Source organism: Rhinolophus ferrumequinum, chromosome 28 (genome assembly GCF_004115265.2).
Source record: "Rhinolophus ferrumequinum isolate MPI-CBG mRhiFer1 chromosome 28, mRhiFer1_v1.p, whole genome shotgun sequence".
Lineage (NCBI taxonomy): Eukaryota > Metazoa > Chordata > Mammalia > Chiroptera > Rhinolophidae > Rhinolophus > Rhinolophus ferrumequinum.
Window position 1 is genome coordinate 4116809 of NC_046311.1, and position 19216 is coordinate 4136024.

The 19216-nt window shown below is 46.7% G+C and overlaps 1 protein-coding gene across 1 annotated transcript in view; it reads right to left on the reverse strand.

Moving 5' to 3' along the window:
- SEMA4B (semaphorin 4B) overlaps positions 1–18920 on the reverse strand; it is a 73398-nt gene extending 54478 nt beyond the window's left edge. The window contains 3 exon segments of the mRNA XM_033100320.1: positions 1466–1525; positions 13089–13251; positions 18639–18920. Coding sequence (XP_032956211.1) covers positions 1466–1525 — 60 coding nt within the window. The 5' untranslated portion in view covers positions 13089–13251; positions 18639–18920.
- Between the last annotated feature and the right edge of the window lie 296 nt (positions 18921–19216).

Here is a 19216-nt window from a genome sequence, read left to right on the forward strand (position 1 = left end):
CCCCGCTTGTGGAGAAGAGAAAGGAGTCAGGAAGTGGTGCCAGAAAAGTTGGGTAAGGTCTAATCTGGTGGCCTGTCAGACCCATCACAGACTCTAGGTGCGACTGTGACCCTGGAATGGACATGAGCAACCTCCCTCTAGAAGGATGCACGCATAGATTTTAAGCACTAACTCAGGAGGTTTGTGTCCTTCCCTCCAACATTCATGTGCCCTAATTAAAAACCTCTGCTCTAGTTAAAAACATAAAAAGGGGGGCCGGCCCGGTGGTTCAGGCGGTTAGAGCTCCATGCTCCTAACTCCAAAGGCTGCCGGTTCGATTCCCACATGGACCAGTGGGCTCTCAACCACAAGGTTGCCAGTTCAACTCCTTGAGTCCCACAAGGGATGGTGGGCTGCGCCCTCTGCAACTAGCAATGGCAACTGGACCTGGAGCTGAGCTGCGCCCTCCACAACTAAGACTGAAAGGCCAACAACTTGACTTGGAAAAAAGTCCTGGAAGTACACATTGTTCCCCAATAAAGTCCTGTACCCCATCCCCAATAAAAAAGAAAATCTTAAAAAACAAAAACCATAAAAAGGCAGTTTATGGAACTGTTGCAGTTGGATTCCTACCAGGGCAAACACTGCCCACCGAGTAAGAGATAAGCCCAGACAGAAAGGGAAAAGGTCAGTCAGATGTAAAGTGGGAGGAAGCCAGGAACCTGCACAACCATTTCCACGAAACAGGAGGGTGAAAGCTCCCGTGCCTCTAAACACGACTTTCCTGAGAGTAAGAGAGGCAGCCCCAGCCAACCCCGTGGCTCCAGAAGTATTTCCTCTCGAGCTGAATGAAGCTCATCAGAGAGCAGGGAGATGGGTGGAAGCAAGGATTGGATGCAGATGAATAAGAAAGTGAAATTATGAATGTGAAGCACCAGGGTTTCACGTGGCCAAGCTCAGAGCCATGTAGGCTGCAGCAACAGGTCAGCCTTGGGGGCTCTGCTGGGCTCTCCTACACGCTTTGGACACCAGACAATAAAGTCGCAGAGAACAAATAGTTCTTGGATTATTGGAAAAAGTAATATCCAAGAATGTTCATTGCAGAGCTATTTCTATTAGTGAAAAATTGCCCCCAGATAGGGACTGCTAAAATAAGTTCTGGTGCGTTGTTTGATAGACTATTAGGCAACCATCTAAATAATGGTGCAAACACCTTAACCTGAAGGGTGGGACGCAGGTGGCCGCGCCCAGCCTTTCCTTCCCTGGCTTTCGCTGAAGAATGAAGCGATGTGGCCCCACTTTTCACTCCACATAGGTTCACATCCCAGTAAGAGCCTTCAGCTTGTCTTACCCTCAGCTCCTCCTCTGTAAAACGGAGGTAATAACGGCAGACAGACTTTCTCTTTAAGCCCTAAGGGAGATGAGCCACAGAGTGGTGACAGCATAGCACAGTGGTTAGGTGATCTGACTCTGGACCCACGCTTACCTGAGCAGATGGTTCAAGTCCCAGCTCTGCCATTGTCTTTCTCTGATTGACTTGTGTCATCTGTAAAATGAGGAGAACAGGAGCATGGCTGTGGGGACTCAATGAATCAAAACAGCCAAAGTGTTTACATTTAGAGTGACTATATCTAAACTGCCACCACTCACATACACCTACTAAGCATCTGAAACGGGGCGTGTCCAAACTGACATGGGCTGGAAGTGGCGGTTCACATGGGATTTGAAGACGTGTTACAAAAAGAGAATGTAAAGTATCTCACTAATAATTTCTTATACTGATTACGTGTTGAAAGGATAATGTTTTGCATCTATGGGGTTAAGCAGACCATATTTTGCAATTAATTCCACCTTTTTAAAAAACGTTTTAAATAAAGAGGAGTTACTCACCCCCCCTTCCCCGATATCTCCTGTGTGTACATGAGGTATACGTGTTAATAAACTTCTGCTTGGTTTATAAAAAACAAACAAAATAAAATGTAGCTACTAGAATAAAGTTGCAAATGGGTTTGCGTTGTATGATTATTAGATAGCGCTGGCTTAGAACAATGCCTGGCATGTAGCAAGAGTAACTGTAGCTACTAGCAGCGGTTAGAGGCTGGCACGCAGTGAGGGCTTATCAAGCGGCTGTTTTTGTCCTGAAGACTTCTCACCAGGCCCTCTCTGGCCTCTGCTTTGGAGCTCTACGCCTGAAAGACCTGCGCCTGTCACATTCCCCCACAGCAAGAGGTCTCCTCCTGGTCTTTCCTTTAATCTTCCCCACCCCTAGGACATCTCCAGGGCAGGGGCGTTTACACACACACACACACACACACACACACTCCATTCTTGCCCATCATCCCTCTGTTTCCTCCTCAAACCCTGCACTCCCCAGGCTTGCTCAGTGATACACAGGCAGGTGGAACGCTGCCAGAAGGGGCTGCTGGCAGGCTGCCAAGAAGCTGCCCCAAGCGGCCTTTACCCTGATAAATTCACTCCGGGGGCCCCCAGGTCTACCCTCAGCCTGGCAGCTGGAGGAGTGGCGATCCTCAGCTGTGGACTTGAACTAGTCTGTGCCTCTGGAGACCGATGCATACACCAGATGGCAAGTTGGCAGGGTGAGAACAGTTTTGTTTAGGAAAATATGTCCATCAGCCACTTTGGTTGAGGAAGTGGAGGTGCCAGGGACATGGGTGGAGGGAGACGATTAAACACACGAGGAACTAAATAGCTTTACAGGGGTCCTTGACAGGAACTTCGGGGAAAGGGACCCCAAAAAGAGAGAAGACAGGAGAGAATTTCAGAGACACGCAGGGGGGTGGGGTGGAACAAAATGGCAGGAGCTACAGTCTGGGAAAAATTCCAGTGAGAAATTCCCAGGGGCAGAGACACCAAAGGACTTTTTAAAAATATTACGGTAAAATACACACAACACAATTTACCATCGTCACCATTTCTGGGCGTGCAGTTCAGGGGCATTACGTACGTCCGCCTTGGTGAGCAGTCATCACCACCATCTAACTCCAGAACTTTTTCCATCTTCCCAAACTGAACCTCTATGCCTTTAAACCAGGGGTGTCCAAACTTTTTTCAACGTTTTTCACCAAGGGCCATATGCAGTAAAATACACAAACAGCCGGGACACTCACTCCTTTGGACACTAGCTTATTTCACCCAGCATAATGTCCCGAAGGTTCATCTATGTGGTAGCCGTACTGTTTCCCACAGTGGTCGGCCGAGGGACGCCAGCTCAGCAGGGACCCTACCCAGCATCCCTCCCTGGGTACACACTGCCACCGTCTGGCTTTTGGTTGATCAACTGCTTCACCCCGTCAGACGACGGGCTTTCTCCTGACCAAGAAACCAGAGATGGAATGAGGTTTCCTTTACCTCCGTACAATCCTGTCTTCCTGAACATTAGAGTCTGGCTGACCTCAACCTTTTCAATCATTCGGTCTCTTCCCACTGATGGCTTAACACCCCTGGCAACTGTATAGTCTCCAACGAAAGCTTTGTTTGCCTTCATCGTCAGCTGACTGGGCGCAGGGCCTTACATCCCTGGGATAAGGGCATCCAGTGCCACAGCACTGTTTCCGGTCCTTCTCCATTGTTTCCTTCTCTGATGGTTGGTTGGTTGTTTTTTGCTGGGGATCCCCAGCACCTCTCCAACTATTCTTCCCTTTTAGGCAGGCCTGCCAGGCCCTTGTAACCAGTGAAACTGTTTATCCTGTTTATCACAGGGGTTTTCTCGCTGCCCTTCTACAGTGTGTTACTTCTCTCTCTCTCTTTCTTTTTCTCATTAACTGAAAGTGGGCAAACACTGTCCTCCTGGTCCCCGAGGTCATTCTGACCTGGCCGAAAGCCCTTAGTTACATGTCTCAGACTCAGCGCTGACACCCAATGCCTCAGCTCCAGCAGGCACCGCTGGGGGACCCAGCTCGTCACCTGTGGGTCTTCCCATTCCCGGGGCCCAACCAGGAAAGCGAACGGGGGCTACCGCATATTGATGTCTTCATGGCCTTAGACTCCAGGCCTTAGACGATACCCAAAGACATCGTCCTGGGCGTATGCAGGGAAACCGTTAGCCACTGTGAATTCAGCTGGGGTGGGGGTGGGGGACCTGGCGGAGAGGCCCAGGCTTCCTGGGTACACATGCCATCCACTGCTTGTCCTCTGCAGACCCCCACTTGCCCCCCTTCCCTGGCTTGAAGACCGTCTGAACTACTCCATGTTTCCTTCCCTCTTCTCCACAGGACAGACCTATTCATCGGGTGCTCCCAGCAACGCAATCCCTCCTTCCCCCTCTGCCACGTGCTTCGCTCTGGGACTCGGAGCACCTCAGAGGTTCCCATGACATCCGTCTGCCGGGGGCCCGGGACGGCCCAGGCGAGGAGGGCGTGCCGCCGAGCCAGCCTGCGGCAGGGTGCTCCGAGGCTCACCTTCCTTTCCACCCCAAACACCGCCATCACACATTCTGGAAACGGCTGCTCACTCCTGGGCCCCTAGGGTTGCTAAGGGCACCTGAGGTTGACCCGGGACTTCTGAAGATGTCCAGACCCATGAAGCCCCGCAGCACAGGCATGAATTAGCCCTATTGGGCCCAGAGCGCTCTATGGGTGACTGTGAGTGACAGGGGAGGCTGAGCACAGAGAGCCGCTGCAGGAATTGGGAGGAACCACCCTCTGTCCCGGGGACTGTCCTCCTGACTGTCAGACCTAGAAGGACCAGATCATGCTGACACATCTCCACCTCTATGTGACACCTTCTTGGAATGTCATGCAAGCCATTCTCCACACCCACCGTAATGCTCTTTTCATAATTAGCCTCGCTGAAAAGCCTTCAGTGGTTTCCCACGGATCCTGGAATAACGGGTGTCTTAGCCACGCCTTCACGGCCCACGTGCATGGGCCCTGCCCATTCCCCTGAGCTCAGCACTTGCTCCTCTGCCCTGGCTGGCCACACGCTAGGCACCCCATCTGCTCCCGGTTCTGGCATCCCGAGCCCGTTTCAGCCTCAGGACCTTTGCACTTGCTGTCCCTTCTGCTCAGAACGCTCTTCACACAGGTGTCCCCTTGGTCAGTTCCTTGTCATTGGGTTGGCAGCTCAGAAGTCAAACTCCCCTGAGTACTCCAATCTAGGGTAGTCTCCCCTTAGCTTTGTGCTCTATTCCCCTCGTCCTATTTCATTCTCTTCTCCACGCAGACCCCTTTCTGAAGCTCAAGCTTCAGGGACCCTCACTTGCATTGGTCCCTTCCAAGGCTCAGTACCTAATTTTGCATTCTTTGCTTTAAAAGGAGACCCCTGATCAGCCAACCTAACTGTGTAAGCTTCAGGCCCCACAGACTCTAAATCCATTTGTACCCAGAGCAAAGAACCAGGCTGCATTTGGTACGTCCTGTGCCTGCTTCTGGCGGGAAGACAACTCAGCATTGCTGCTGCCAGGCTATTTCGACAGGCCCTTGGCTTCCCGAACTCTTCAGGTCTGGGTGCCAAGGGGCAGCCTTGCTCAGAAATCTTGGTAACTGCCCTGCTCACTTGTGCCCTGAATTCGACAGCTGTTTGCTCTTCTCCCTTCTGGTACCCCCTGTCTTGACTCCCCCAAATAGGCATAAACATTCTCAACCAGCAGCCATGACACACTAAACTACTCAGCGAGGAGACGGAAAAACCAAGGCTTCTGTAGAATGTTTCATCTCGTCCCTTTCCAAGCTTTTCCGCAAAGCCCATCCTTATGTTTGTCACCTGCCTTAACTCTTACCAGCTTGGGCAAATATTTAGCACACAGGGTTGACTCTCCCACTGCCTTGCTCTCGGCAGACCTGGCTAATTGATCACCAAACTCCTTCTAGGTGGAGCCTATGTTCACACTACCCCACAGATCAGAGAGGAAACCTATCTGCCTCCTCGAGAAACTCTGGTCTAAATTATTGAAGCGGTAAATCAGGTTCAAAGGAAAAGGGCCAACGCTTGCAATGAATTCCTACATCTAGGCTGAGTGCAGGGAGGCCCATTCCAAGGTCGTATTTTCTGTTTGACCAAGTAAGGAAAGACCACAGGAGACCATGGCACCTTGTGATACACCTCGTGACACAGTGGAAAAATCGCTGACCTGGAGCTAGAAGTCCTGCTCTGTTCTGGGCAAAACGACTAACTTCCTCATTCTACAGATGGAGTTACTCTGCGTGGTTTTAGTCAGCGCGGGCTGCTATTACAAATGACCACACACAGACAGCTTAAACAACAAACGTGTTTGTCACAGTTCTGGAGGCTGGGATGTCCAAGTTCAAGGCGCTCGCCTATGTGGTGAGAGCCGTTTTCCAGGCTGCAGATAGCTGACATCTCCTTGTAACCAGACAGGCTGGGAAAAAAATCCAGAGACACCCTAATGCAGTTTTTTGGGGGGGCCAGGGGGAGCTGTCCTTCGAACCTGGAGAGAGTGTCAACTCCTGGTGGGAAAAGCTGTAAGAAAGGAGGTGATGGATGAACTTAATGGCTACAGAGATAACCAGCATCCACAAAGAAGTCTTAAGACATGGCTGCTGGGGCAATGCCATCTGAGGGGACTGTCCCCCTCTCATGTATTACTTTCTACTTCAGCTGCATCTCTTGACAATCCTTTCGTCCTGTTCTCCTAAACTGGATGTTACAGACCCCACTACTCTCCTCAGTGTACCCAATTGTTCATCCCCTTCGCTCTCCGCCTCCTACTGACCTGAGGAAACAGAGACCACCAGGCAGCAACCATCCATTGCAGCTCTCTCCTCCCCAGGAGAGGAGGGTGGATGTGCTCACCTGCAGCGTGGACCCCTCAGCGTGGTCTCAGGGGTGACCTCTCCCCATCACCCTCCTCTCTCACTGCCATCTTCAGCCTCACCTCTGCCAGCTCCTTTCCCTCAGCATAGACATTTACTAAGGATATTCCCAGCTTCAAACAAAACAAGAAAACCCAACCGAAAACCCAAATCCCTAACCCCTCCTTCCATTTAGCGTCTCCCTCCTGCTTTCTCCTTCTCGAAAGAGAAGTCGACCCTGGTGGACTCCCAGCCTTCCCTCCACCCACTGCTGTTGGGTTCCTGCTTTCGCTGCTCCCGCCTCCCCACCATCCAGCGGAGAAATGAAGAAGCAGCCCCTACCAAGGTCACGGATGGCCTCGGGGATGCTAAACCCAGGGGACGCCTTTCGGTGCTCATTTACTTGCCCACGTTGTAGCTTTCCCAGTGCGCAGGCCCTGGACATCTCACACTTTCTGTGACAGCCCTTCTGGGTCTCCTCTTCCTCAGGGGCCCTTCGGCGTTGGTGTCCCCCCAGGGTCTCCTCGACGATCCCTCCTCCTCGCCCCTACTCCATCCTGAGAGTACACTCTCTCCTTAAGCCATCATTTCAGAGTCATGGCTTCCACTACTGTCTCTATGCTGAGAACGTTTAGTAGTAAGCATCGCATGAAAGGATGCAACTGGGAGACCATGTAAAGGAAGACAGTTAAGGGAGAAAGGAAAAATACCGGGTCCTTCCCACGCGACTGTGGGCACGTCAGCACACCACACTGAGTCCTGGATTTCCCATCCCTAGAGGCGGGGGAGACTGGCACTTCACAGGGCTCTGAGGACACCTCAGTGGGGAATTCTAGAGCAAGCGCCCAGGCCTGGAGTCGCCCGTGTTATGACTGCTTCTGTAAAGTGGAGGGCTAGAGCAGCGATGGAGAGACGTGAGCGTACACCGAGAAGTGGGCATTTGGGACTGGTGGGGTCTGTCTGCCCAGGGCATTCCTCACTCGAGAATGCAGATGTCATGGGGCTGCGAGCTGGGGAGCCGGCTGCTCCTTCCCGAGGCTGCTGCTCTGCTTCGGGCCATTTGGATGTCCTTCCCAGCACCTGACGTGGGTTCAGCACGTAGCTGACCACGAAGCTGAAAGTGCGTGTCCCGGCATTCCTGAGCTAGCCTGTCCTGAAGCGGGGTGAGGTGCTGTTGGACGGGCATGACAAAGCTTAGAGCCAGGGAGGGAAAAGGTCACTTTCGGGGCTGTGTCCTGGGGGAGGGGACACAGTTACCACAGGAAGGCGCACTGGTCCTGAAGAAGTGCACTGAACCTGTCCTCAGGACTTGGCCAGGGGCCAGGCCCTGCACTAGACGGGAATGCTGTTTGTCCAGGAGTACAGGCACAAAAAGAGGACTCGTGGACTAATTCTGTGGTGGCTGGGGACAGCGTATACAGGCTCAGGAGCCAGCCATTAAATTTTACAAGGCAGTTATTAAACATGGTCATTATTAAGAATTAAGTTATATAAACTTACAATTAAATAAATATATTAAAATACTCAAAACTCATCACTTCCTATTTATTTTACTAGATTTTACTAGTACCATGTTTCCCCCCAAAAAAGACGTAGCTGGACCATCAGCTCTAATGCATCTTTTGGAGCAAAAATTAATACAAGACCCGGTCTTATTTTACTATAAGTAATATATATATATATATATATATATATATATATATATATTATATATATTATATTATATAAGACCTGGTCTTATAGTAAAATAAGACGGGTCTTATACAATATAATATAATTTAATTTACTACTAGGTCTTATATTAATTTTTGCTCCAAAAGACGCATTAGAGTTGATAGTCCAGCCAGGTCTTATTTTGGGGGAAACACGGTATCTCCTCAAGGATATTCACATCCATTGTATCTCTATGGTGGAAATACTATAAAATGGAAATGCTGTACAGCTCTGTGTTCCGTGACGTGATGTTGGTAGCCTGAAGCTGGCCACGGTGCAAGGATGTAAGGACGTACGCCACAGAAATCAGCAAATGCTATAAATCAACACACACACACACACACCCTCCACAGAGGGGTTGTTAAAAACATTTACCAGTACCTTACTGGCAAGCTGATGTCGGGATTTTGTCTTTAGCCATTTCTTATGAGTTCCAGTATTTCACATCTGCCCCCATAAATAGGGCCGAACCTCACTCCAGCCTTTGGGTTTTCCCACTCCAGATTAGGAGTGAGCTGCCTCACATGTCCAATTCTCACTGGTCAATACCCCACCTGAGAATAAGGCTGAGAATAAGGGTGCCCACTACTGATTGCTTAATACTCTCACCCTCCCTCAGCTAAGTACTCTCACAATACTACCAGGAGGTTGGTGTTGAATGTTACTCTACCCATTTCACAGATGGTAAAGTGAGCCACAGGGAAGATAAGCAACTCTCCTCCTAGACAACCAGCTAAGACAAGGTCGGAATCATCTCATACCCACTAGCTCTATAGGTAAAGAATACTCTGATAATCTGATAAGGGAATTGGATTAAATGGTTCAATCTCCCACTCCTTCCTGCCACCAAGCCTGACTTTGTTTTCAGCTGCCAGAGGGTATTCATTTTGATGGGTATTCTTAGTCATATCCAATAAAATGGGATTCATAAAATGTGGCCTATTGGAGATCTTCAGGGAACTTTAATGATTAAATAAGACTCTTCTAGACTTAATGACACACCGTTTCAGTTCATGTAGTGCTTCTAAATCAACGAATTATTAATTTGGAATTGAGATACAACTATGCAACCAACCTAGTTCAAGACCTGGGCGCCACCCATGAAAGCTAAAGCCCAGAGTATTTAAAGAACTTGTTGAAAGTCACATAGCTTGTAAGAGTCATTAACTAGGCTTGTCTGATTCTAGAGCCTCTGCTCCAGGCAGTGGCCTCTGATGAGTCTTGTAGAAGAATATATATATATATACACACACACACACACACACACACACAGACATATATACATATGTATGTGTGTGTATATACATATATGCATATATATGTGTGTGTATGTGTGTGTATATATATATATATATATATATATATATATACTTTTTTTTTTTTTTTTTTTTTAAGGAGGGCACAGCTCACAGTGGCCGATGCGGGGATCAAACTGGCAACCTTGGTGTTATTAGCAACATGCTCTAACCAACTGAGCTCACTGGTCACCCCAAGAAGAAGAATATTTAATGGGAGAGAAAAATGCCTGTGAAGCATCAAGTAAAAAACAGAGGTTAAAAAAATAACTGTATTTTTATTAATTCTTGGATACATATAGCTTTCCACACTTAACATCTGAAATCAGGGAGCATCAAAAATCAGTTCCAAATGAATTACAGATATTAATGTTAAAGGTAAAATAATAAAGCTTTAAGAAGATACTATAGGAGAATATCTCCATAATCTTGGAGTAGGAAAAGATTTCTCAAACAGGACACAAAACATAACTATAAAAAGGCAATAAATTGTACTAAATTAAAATTAGGAATATTTGTGCATCAAAAGATATATTAAGAGAATGACATAAACAAATACTGACATGTACACCTGAAACTAATATAATGTTTTGTCAAATTATACCTCAATTAAAGAAGAAGAATGAGAAGGCAAGCCACTGAGAGAAGACAGCTGTAATACATACATCCATAAAGGGGACTCATATCAGAATGTATATCAAACTCCCACAAATCACGAACAGGCCAATGATCCAATGGGAAAAAATAGGCAGAAGACTTGAAACAGGCACTTCACAAAAGTGAATATTCAAATGGATGATAAGCACATGAAAAGGAACTCAATTTCATTAGTCTCCAGGGAAATGCAATTTAAAACCATCATCAGATACCACTATCCACCTGCAAGAACCACTAAAATCGAAAAGAAGGACAGTGCCAAATGCCAGCCAAGTGCAGAGAAACTGAAACTCTCAGATAATCGCTGGTCGGATATAAAGTAGACAATCGCTTGGAAAATTGTTTGGCAGTGTCTGTTAAAGCTGAACACTTCCGTATGTACCCTACGACCAATAATTCCCTCCTAGGGATCATCCAACAGAATTTCACACGTGTGTGCAGCAAAAGACAAGCACAGAACATTCACAGAAGTATCACTAGCAATAGCCCCAAGCTGGAAACAACCCAAACGTCCATCAATAGTAGAACAGATATATAAATGGCAGCAGACACATAAAACAGAATTTTATATAGCAACAGAATTCATAAATCATAGCTACATGCGAAGACAGAGATAAATTGCACAAATGTAATTTTGAGCAGTGAGACTACAGAGTCCAAATAATGTGACTCTGTTTATGGAAAAACAAAAACAGACAAAACCAGTCCATTTTAGTAGAAGTTAGAATAGCAATTATTTTTATGGATGTTTAGAAAGATTGTGCCTAAGAGGTAGTTTGAGGAGGTTTTGGGGGGATACTGGTGTTACATTTCCTATCTGGGTGAACATTCATAAGTTCTACACTGATAATGTGTGTCCTTTTCTATATATGTGTATGTATATATTATACTTCAGCGAAAAGCAAAAACGGAAAGAAAGAGTGAGGGTAAACTTACTCTGAGACGGAGAAAGTTAAGTACTCACAAACTTTGTTGAAAGATCTGTTTGTGAAACCTGCAGTTATTAGGAGGTAGGAGAGAAATGCAAGGAAGACACCATGCTGAGCTAAGAAACCATCAAACATCTTGAAAAACCTTTTTGGAAAACAAATGAGGGTGCTCAGAAAACCCAGTGAAACTAAAATACTAGGGGATAATAACATGGAAGCTAGGCACGGAGAAATTGGAGAGAAATCGTTTAATGTTCTCATATTTTTAAGAAGCATAAAGAAAATGATGAGCTTTAACCTTTGTAGAGTTAAGCTAAGAATTTAATTTCTAAAAAGTAGAAATAGAGTGTACAATTTCGAAACCAGTGAAAGCGGGGGTGGGGGGACGGCGAAGATGAAAGGAATCTTGATTGATCCAATAGAAAACTAAAAAGGATATGAAAAGAAGCAAGAGTAAGTCAAATCATTATGCGGTACACCTTAAATTTATATTGTATGCCAATGATACCTCAATAAAACTGGAAAAAAAGTCAAAGAAAAACATGGCAAATAGAAAAGTGCAAAATGAAATACAGAAATAAATAAATAATGTTCAGTAATCCCTATAAATGTGATCGTTTAAATGGGTCTTAAAAGATAGATACTTTCAAAGTATGTTATAAGCCGTGCAGCGTTGGTGGGATAGTGGTGAACAGAGCTGCTTTCCAAAGTGTGTTACCAAAACAAAATTCAGCTCCATGTGGATACACGTAAAACATGGTGACGACAGAAAAAAATGAAAGTGAAAGGCATGAAAAAATATGTATCAGGCAACTACCAACCAAAATAAAGCTGGTGTCACAATGTAATACAAAATAAATCTTAAAGCACAAAGCAGCACGTATTATGGGAATAATTCACGAGAAAAACATAATAGACATGAATCTAACACTTCACAAAGGGAAGGAATGACAAAGAGAAACATGTCCACAAGCACATTGGGACATTGTATCACGTCTCTCAGAAAGTAATAGATCAAGCTTATAAAAACAATTCAAGAGTGGAGGTTTGAAAGGCACAATTGACAGGCATGATATGGAGGGCGGATGTCCAACTCTGCATCTGACAATTACGGAGCTAAATTTTGTTGTTTTCAAGAACACGTGGAACTTACACATTTCACCACATATTGGACCACAAAGGAAGTCAACAGTGCCAGAGAAGACATAGTATATAGACCTAGGGCAGTGAAATATAAAATCACTTTCAAGAAGAGAGTCTCCGAACCTAGTTAGGCATAACTAAAATAGGGCAAACTATAAATTTAAAAAAAAAAAAAAAGGGAAATAAAATAAAATAAAATAAAACAGGGCAAACTGACATCAGGGGTTTCCTAATGCAATCTGATGGGAATGACACAATCTGTGTAGTATTCCTGTTAAAAATGTTTAACTCAAACCTAATGATGGAGTCCTTCTTGGCAGATACATTCCTTCTTGAGGTACATAGAGTAAGGTCCAGAAGGTTCGTGAGCACAGGAACTTCTGTCCCAGTGGTAATGATGTTCAAAAAAGAACTGCTTATGAATAACAAAGGGCCCTCCTACCACTCAGGGAATTCCAAGGGGTTTTGGGAGCTCTGTACCAGGAACTGGGACAAAGACCCAACATATTTCTATACCTCCATCTTCTCATAAGGCACGCAAGGCATTAACTGATATCTGGCTTAAAGTGAGAATCATGTCAATAGCGCATGTAAGTACTCACATTTCAGGAGATCAAACTTTCATTTGGGTTAAAGTTGAACCACTGATCTGGATTGAGTTGGAGAAAATGATTTGTCCACATTTGCAGTTGTTTCCATGTAAAAACCAGCTTTATAGCGCCTTTCATCAAAAAAATATTCTGGTCAAGTAATCTGGCTTCAAGTCTATAAAACAAAGGCAAAGAGAAAACGATTGATTTTCTGCTCAGTTATCATGTTGAGGATCTTTAGAAGGAGTGTGTTAGCTCCCAGGGAGCGTAAGCTATGCTGTCTGTGCCAAACATCTCATGTGCTGTCCTTGAGGATGGAACTAACTGGCTGGTTTTATGCAGTCCACACTGGTTTTCCCACAAACAGCCACAGGGCTGTCACTGTATAGCAGTGACACATCCCTGCAGGAAGCATTACCATGTCACCTTTCTCCATGAAAATCCGGTCCCACTTCTCTTTATCTCTCACATCAAAGCACCACTGCCATCCAAGATGAAGCAAATTTTACAGCCAAGTGCAAATGCTCCTCACAAACCATCTTAATTTTTTCTTCATAATTTGGCAGTTTATCTTTGTATATGGTTATTATGCCCATCCAGGAATAGTTTCCCTTTGGGGGAAACGTTTCTAATTCTGGATCATTCTCACATTTGTTAGCTTCCAGGAAAAGATTCTGAGCCAGCTCCCGTCCACAGGGCCACCTCAGGTCATCCTGGGACTTATCCACGTACCAGCCTGCACCATGGTTTGGGCCCAGGGGTGCATCTGGGTACAGCGGGCACCACAAGCACAAGGGCATCTGACCTGCATGGGCTAAGCTGGGGGGAGGCCCATGTGGCCTTTTTTTTCTGGGCCTCAGCGTGGCTCTGACCAGCAGGCCATTGCCTGGTCTCGGCTTCCTGGTCGCTGAGACTGGGTGTACCCCAACCCAGGCTATTCTTCTTCTGTAACAAAATGTACTATTGATAGCATCTCAAAGGATAATTGTAATGTGGAATCGGACACAACATCAATGTGCCTTTCTTATTCTATTACATTCAGATCCGTTCTTGAATGGATGCTTTACCCATGCATCACATCAGCTCTTCCAAAAGGTGACTCATTTCATTATACAGTGTGAAAAAAACCCACAGTTGCTAATACGACTAATCTCATTAGAAACCACTTTAAGAATTGGGACCCTTTCAAGCTCAGGGTGGTATACACAAATTTTTTAAAATATTAGTTTTCTCTTGAAACCTCAAATTTTATTATTGGCAACAAATACCATCAATTATTTCCTTGCAGTGACTAGCTCATTTCGATCTTTTTTTTTTTTTTTAAGAAAAAATATCTGCCAAATAATCAAGTCTGAATAACTATGGTTTCTTTTTCAGCTCTTCTTTCCATTTAAATTGGCATTCTATGAAAAAAGCTTTAGCTCACAACTCGAAGAAGCCTGCGTGCTTTCCTAGGAGACGACCACCTTATAAGGGCTTTATTTGTACTTTCCATTTTTATTATATAGGATATTAGAAAGATGTATACCCAAGAGTTCAGCTTTAATAAAATTATTAATTTTTATTGCTTTATTAAGAATACCTCATGAATAGACTGTTTCTTTAAAGATGGGGAGTTGTTTTCGCAAATGTTAACACAGTGAGAAAGGCAAGTGATTCCTAATATTATTACGAAAATAGTTTTGACATCCTGAGTACATACCCCTGCCCCTGCCCCACCTGCTCCGGGGTCCAAGACCACACTTTGAGAATCACTGCTCTAAGTCACACCATCTTGTTCTAATCGCCACCTAATTTTAGGTTCTGTTTGGATGTCTTCTCATCCTCCTTTGTCCAGCCCAGTGGCCTCCCGTGGAGCACCTGGGGATGGCTGCTGGCAGCTGGTGTCACAGTTGTGTGCTGCAGCCAGGTTCACCCAGGGGCCCCTCACCCTTCTTTCCCTGACCTCACTTCCTCTTCCCCTCCAACAGCCCTTTTAACCCTTCACTTCCCCAGAGGACAGAAACAATGCTAGAGCAAAAGCCTCAATGGAAAGGAACGATCCTGGGCCACTTTGTACATCACGTAAGTTACCGTGGTGATTGGTTTTAAAATTACATATCTTCATTGTTCTTTTCCTGGTTATAAAAGTAATAGATGCTTGTTACATAATAGTCAAATCCCACAGAATTGTATAAAGTAGAAATTGAGAGTCTCTCATAATCCTACCCCCCGATACACTCTTTGATTTATATGCCTTCAATTTCTCATATATACTTTTTCATATATATGGATGCATAGTAAGATGAGCTATTTCTCCGCACTATCTCTTTTCACTTAATAGATCACAGCACGTTTTTCTACATCAGCAAATATAGTCCTATTTCATTAATACAACTGACAGTGGACACTTAGGTCATTCCTACTTCCTCCCTGTGACAAACAGTGCTGCAGAGGACATTGTCCTTATGTCTCTTCACAGTCTGGTACCTCTGTGGGGACAGTCCCTCAAAGCGGACTTGCTGGATCCCACGGCATGTACATTTTATAATAGGACGGATGCTACTGCACTGCCCTCCAAAGTGACTGTACTGACCAACTCTCCCTCCACCCACATCCGATGTGTTTTGAAATGACTTGATTATACATTATTCTCCGCAACACACCCAGTGGACTACCGTCCTCTTGGGCATGGACTGTGCCCCCTTGCCCATTCCAGGCTCACACCGGGCATGTCATAGGAGCTCAGAAAGCTGGTGTGGAGAGGATGTGAGTGAACAGATCCTCTTAACGCCACCACCAACAGGTCTCTCAGCATGTGCCACGCATTTTATCTGCATGAATTTATTGAATCCTAATAACGACTATGAGGAAGTGTTACTCTCCCCATTTGCAGATGAAGAAACTGAGGCTCAGAGAAATGAAGTGACTTGCCCAGGCAACGAGACAATCATAACAAATATCTTCAACATCAGGGAGAAACCGTTAGGTAATGGGGCCTTTCAATCATTTTCCCATTGCTCCAACTTTGGATTTCTAGTTTTATTAGGAATGTGTAGGATTCACTTAAGCAAGCGGAGAGAAAATTTCGTGAAATTACATAGTGTATTAGAACCTTCCAAATTTGTTTCTGGACCCTGCCCATTACTGTCTATAGATTTATTTTACGAAGTTAAAATCAGAGTAGTATTTTGTCTCTTTTAGTGGTGGGGGGGGGGGTCTGGCAAGTTGTTTACCTTACACGATCACTCAGGTGTAAGTGAATGCTGTGCCCCCCTCCCCAGCCTCACCCCCAGTGCAGGCTGTAGAAGGCGGGCTTGGACTCCAAGGAGTCAGGTCTGGCCATGGGGAGTGGAAAGAGTCCACTTGATAAAAGGAAGGGACAATGCAAAGGCTCAGAGGCAGGAACTATTCAGGGGATGACTAAATTTAGGGTTCTTGGAGAGAGGAAATAGTAGAAGAGACAGGTGGTGAGGGAGGTAGAAGCTAAGAAACCTTATAAGCTCTTCGGATTTCCTTGTATTAGGCAGTGGAGAGCTACGGCAAATATTAGAGTGGGAAGTAACTGCTCAGGCTTGACAATGCTACAAGCAGCATATGGGGAGGAAAACCGAACACAGACAGCTGGCAGGGAAATCACTTTCGAGATGACCATAAATAGCTCTCTATCGACACCTCCCCCACAGCCCTCTCCTCCTCCGATGCACTGGTTTCTAATAATGGCATCACCATTCTTCCCAATCCAGGGATGGAAGTCTGAGTCACTCTGACTCCTCCCCCTGTACCATGTGGGAGGCTGCAATTCCTGCCCATTCTATCTCCATACCATCTCTGGAGTCTTGCCTTTCTTGGGGTCCTGCCAGGACCCTGTGTCAGGCCTGCCCCTGATTCAGGGGCCTGGGTCTCCTTTCCCTGGGCCTGACTCCCTAACATGCCCTCACTGCTGTTGCCAGATGTCACTCCCACCTACAAACACACCACAAAACTAACACTGTGGAATGTCCACCTGGATGAAGTGCAAGGGTCACCTCCCAGCCTGCCTGCCCATCCTCCCCCCAGATTTTAAATATCCCCGAGGAACCAACTGGATGGCTGTCCCTCCCCCAAGCTCACCAGGGACTCCCCCATCAGAGGTGACTTTCTCTTTGCCAGATGCTTCTTCACATGTTATCTAAATTCCTCTTGGGAAACTCTTGTGCCTGCTTTGTGGTGATTGCAGATGTGGGTGTCTGGCTCCTGGAGGGGAGGGAATGAGTGATATGCATTTTTGTGCCTTCACAGGGAACGTGCACATAACTTAGATTCAATAGTAAATCGGGGTTTGATTATAAGCAGGGAATGGAGGGACTTTCCAATACTGCTGGCCCCAAACTGGAGGATCTAAACACCTTTCCTTTAAACACCCTCTTTCTCCAAAGTGGGTTTCATGGCCACTAGTGAGTACCACCAGGAATCCCAAACAAGTGCAACAAATACTACAGGCTCTGGTTTTCCTTATTTCTCCTTAAAAGAGCAACGGTCTATGAGCTAGGTCGGTAGGTATGAACCAGAGATCTACTACTTCCAGCTGTGTGGCTTTGAGTAAGTGTCCTAACCTCTCTGAGCCAATGGAGCTGACACCAGCGACCTCAACAAATAGGCACTGTATGGGAAGGTTGGCATGGAACTGGAGCCTTGGGAGGTGAGCAGTGAGAGGCAGTTTAACCTGAAGACTTTGCTTCGACTGCCTGGGGCTGCTGCTGTGCTTTCAGAGGACACACGTGCCCCCACTCTGACCCCTGTGCAGGCAAAGGCCTGATTCTGGAACACACTGAGGTTTCAGTTCCGCCTCTGGCCAGGCCTCTGACATCCTGGTCCACCATGCAGAGGAACAGATTAACCCCCGGGGTGGGCAGCAATTTCTTTATGACCACTTCAGACGTGGCAGTATGGGGAGCTGACATACATAACTGAATCTGGATATCTGGGTCAGAAGGATACTCGGGGGTCCATTCTCCCAGTTCACAGGTATAGACACTGAGGCCAAGGTGCCTGATAATACCCGGGTGGCGTGAAAAGCAGACACCAGAAGCTTCCATGGCCTATGCTTGTGTTTTGAGCAACAGAATTGGCAACAGAGTGAAAGGGATAATGGGTCATTCTAGGACACGCTGGCCCAAGAACAGGCATTTGACTGCGGCTTCAGATATTGGGGGGGGGTCCCGAAAGAGCCTCCCCTTGGGTTCAGTCTGTTGGATCTCAGGGCCAAAGCAATAGCTTTGCCTGGCTGGGACAGGGAGAAGGAAGTTTTGAAGTCAGTAATTCAAGGTCATTTTTCTGGCAAGGCTCCATCTGGCAATGTTGATTGTGAGGCAGTGAAGGCGAGAGCTGGCAACACACAGCTGAAAGAAGTTGCAGAGTATTTGCAATGAATTGTGACTGGGAAAATGGGGGGCTGGGGTCCGAGTTTTCTAAACAAAACCCAGCCCGTTTGCGTCTCATTTCAAGAAAATGTGTGGGGAGAGAGAGAGAGACTGGTTGTTTAAGGCAGAACCAATCAGCACTGTCTTTTCTATGAAAACAGGCAAAAGTGGAACTGTTTACCTGGGTAGCCGCTGAGTTTATTCAGCCTCGGCTGCACGCTGAGCACCCATCTGGAAGGCGATAAGCACTGGTGGCTGACCTTGAGAACAGTGTGTTCCCCCAGAGCCTTTCACAGGCAGGATGTCGCCCAGGTCTCCGGGCAGGCCTGTCACGGTTCTAATTCCCGCTTCGGACGGGAGGACTCTGGCTGTGACTTCAACGACTAGCAGCTTGACCTCCTGAGACGCAGAGGGGGAATTCCAGTCAGTCTCCACAACCCGTGGAGGGGACCGGAGGATCTGAGAACGTACGGAGGCCTGAGGGACCCATGGTTTTACTTCAAGAGCGCGGGACGCGCACTGGGTTCACGCGCCTTGGGGGTTTGGGTCCAGCAAACTCGAAGGACGCGGGAGTGTCCTCAGGCCTTTGGGGTTTAAGCTGGTGTCAGCAGCTGACACCCTGGTTTTAATGGGGAGTCCTGCAGAGGGGGCTCCCCCACCCCACCAGCTCCGACCCTCGGGCGCGCGGGCCGCGGTGGGGCTCACCCGCCTCAGGCGCTGGTCCAGCTGGGCTTCCCGCCGCGGGGATGGAAGGGCGGG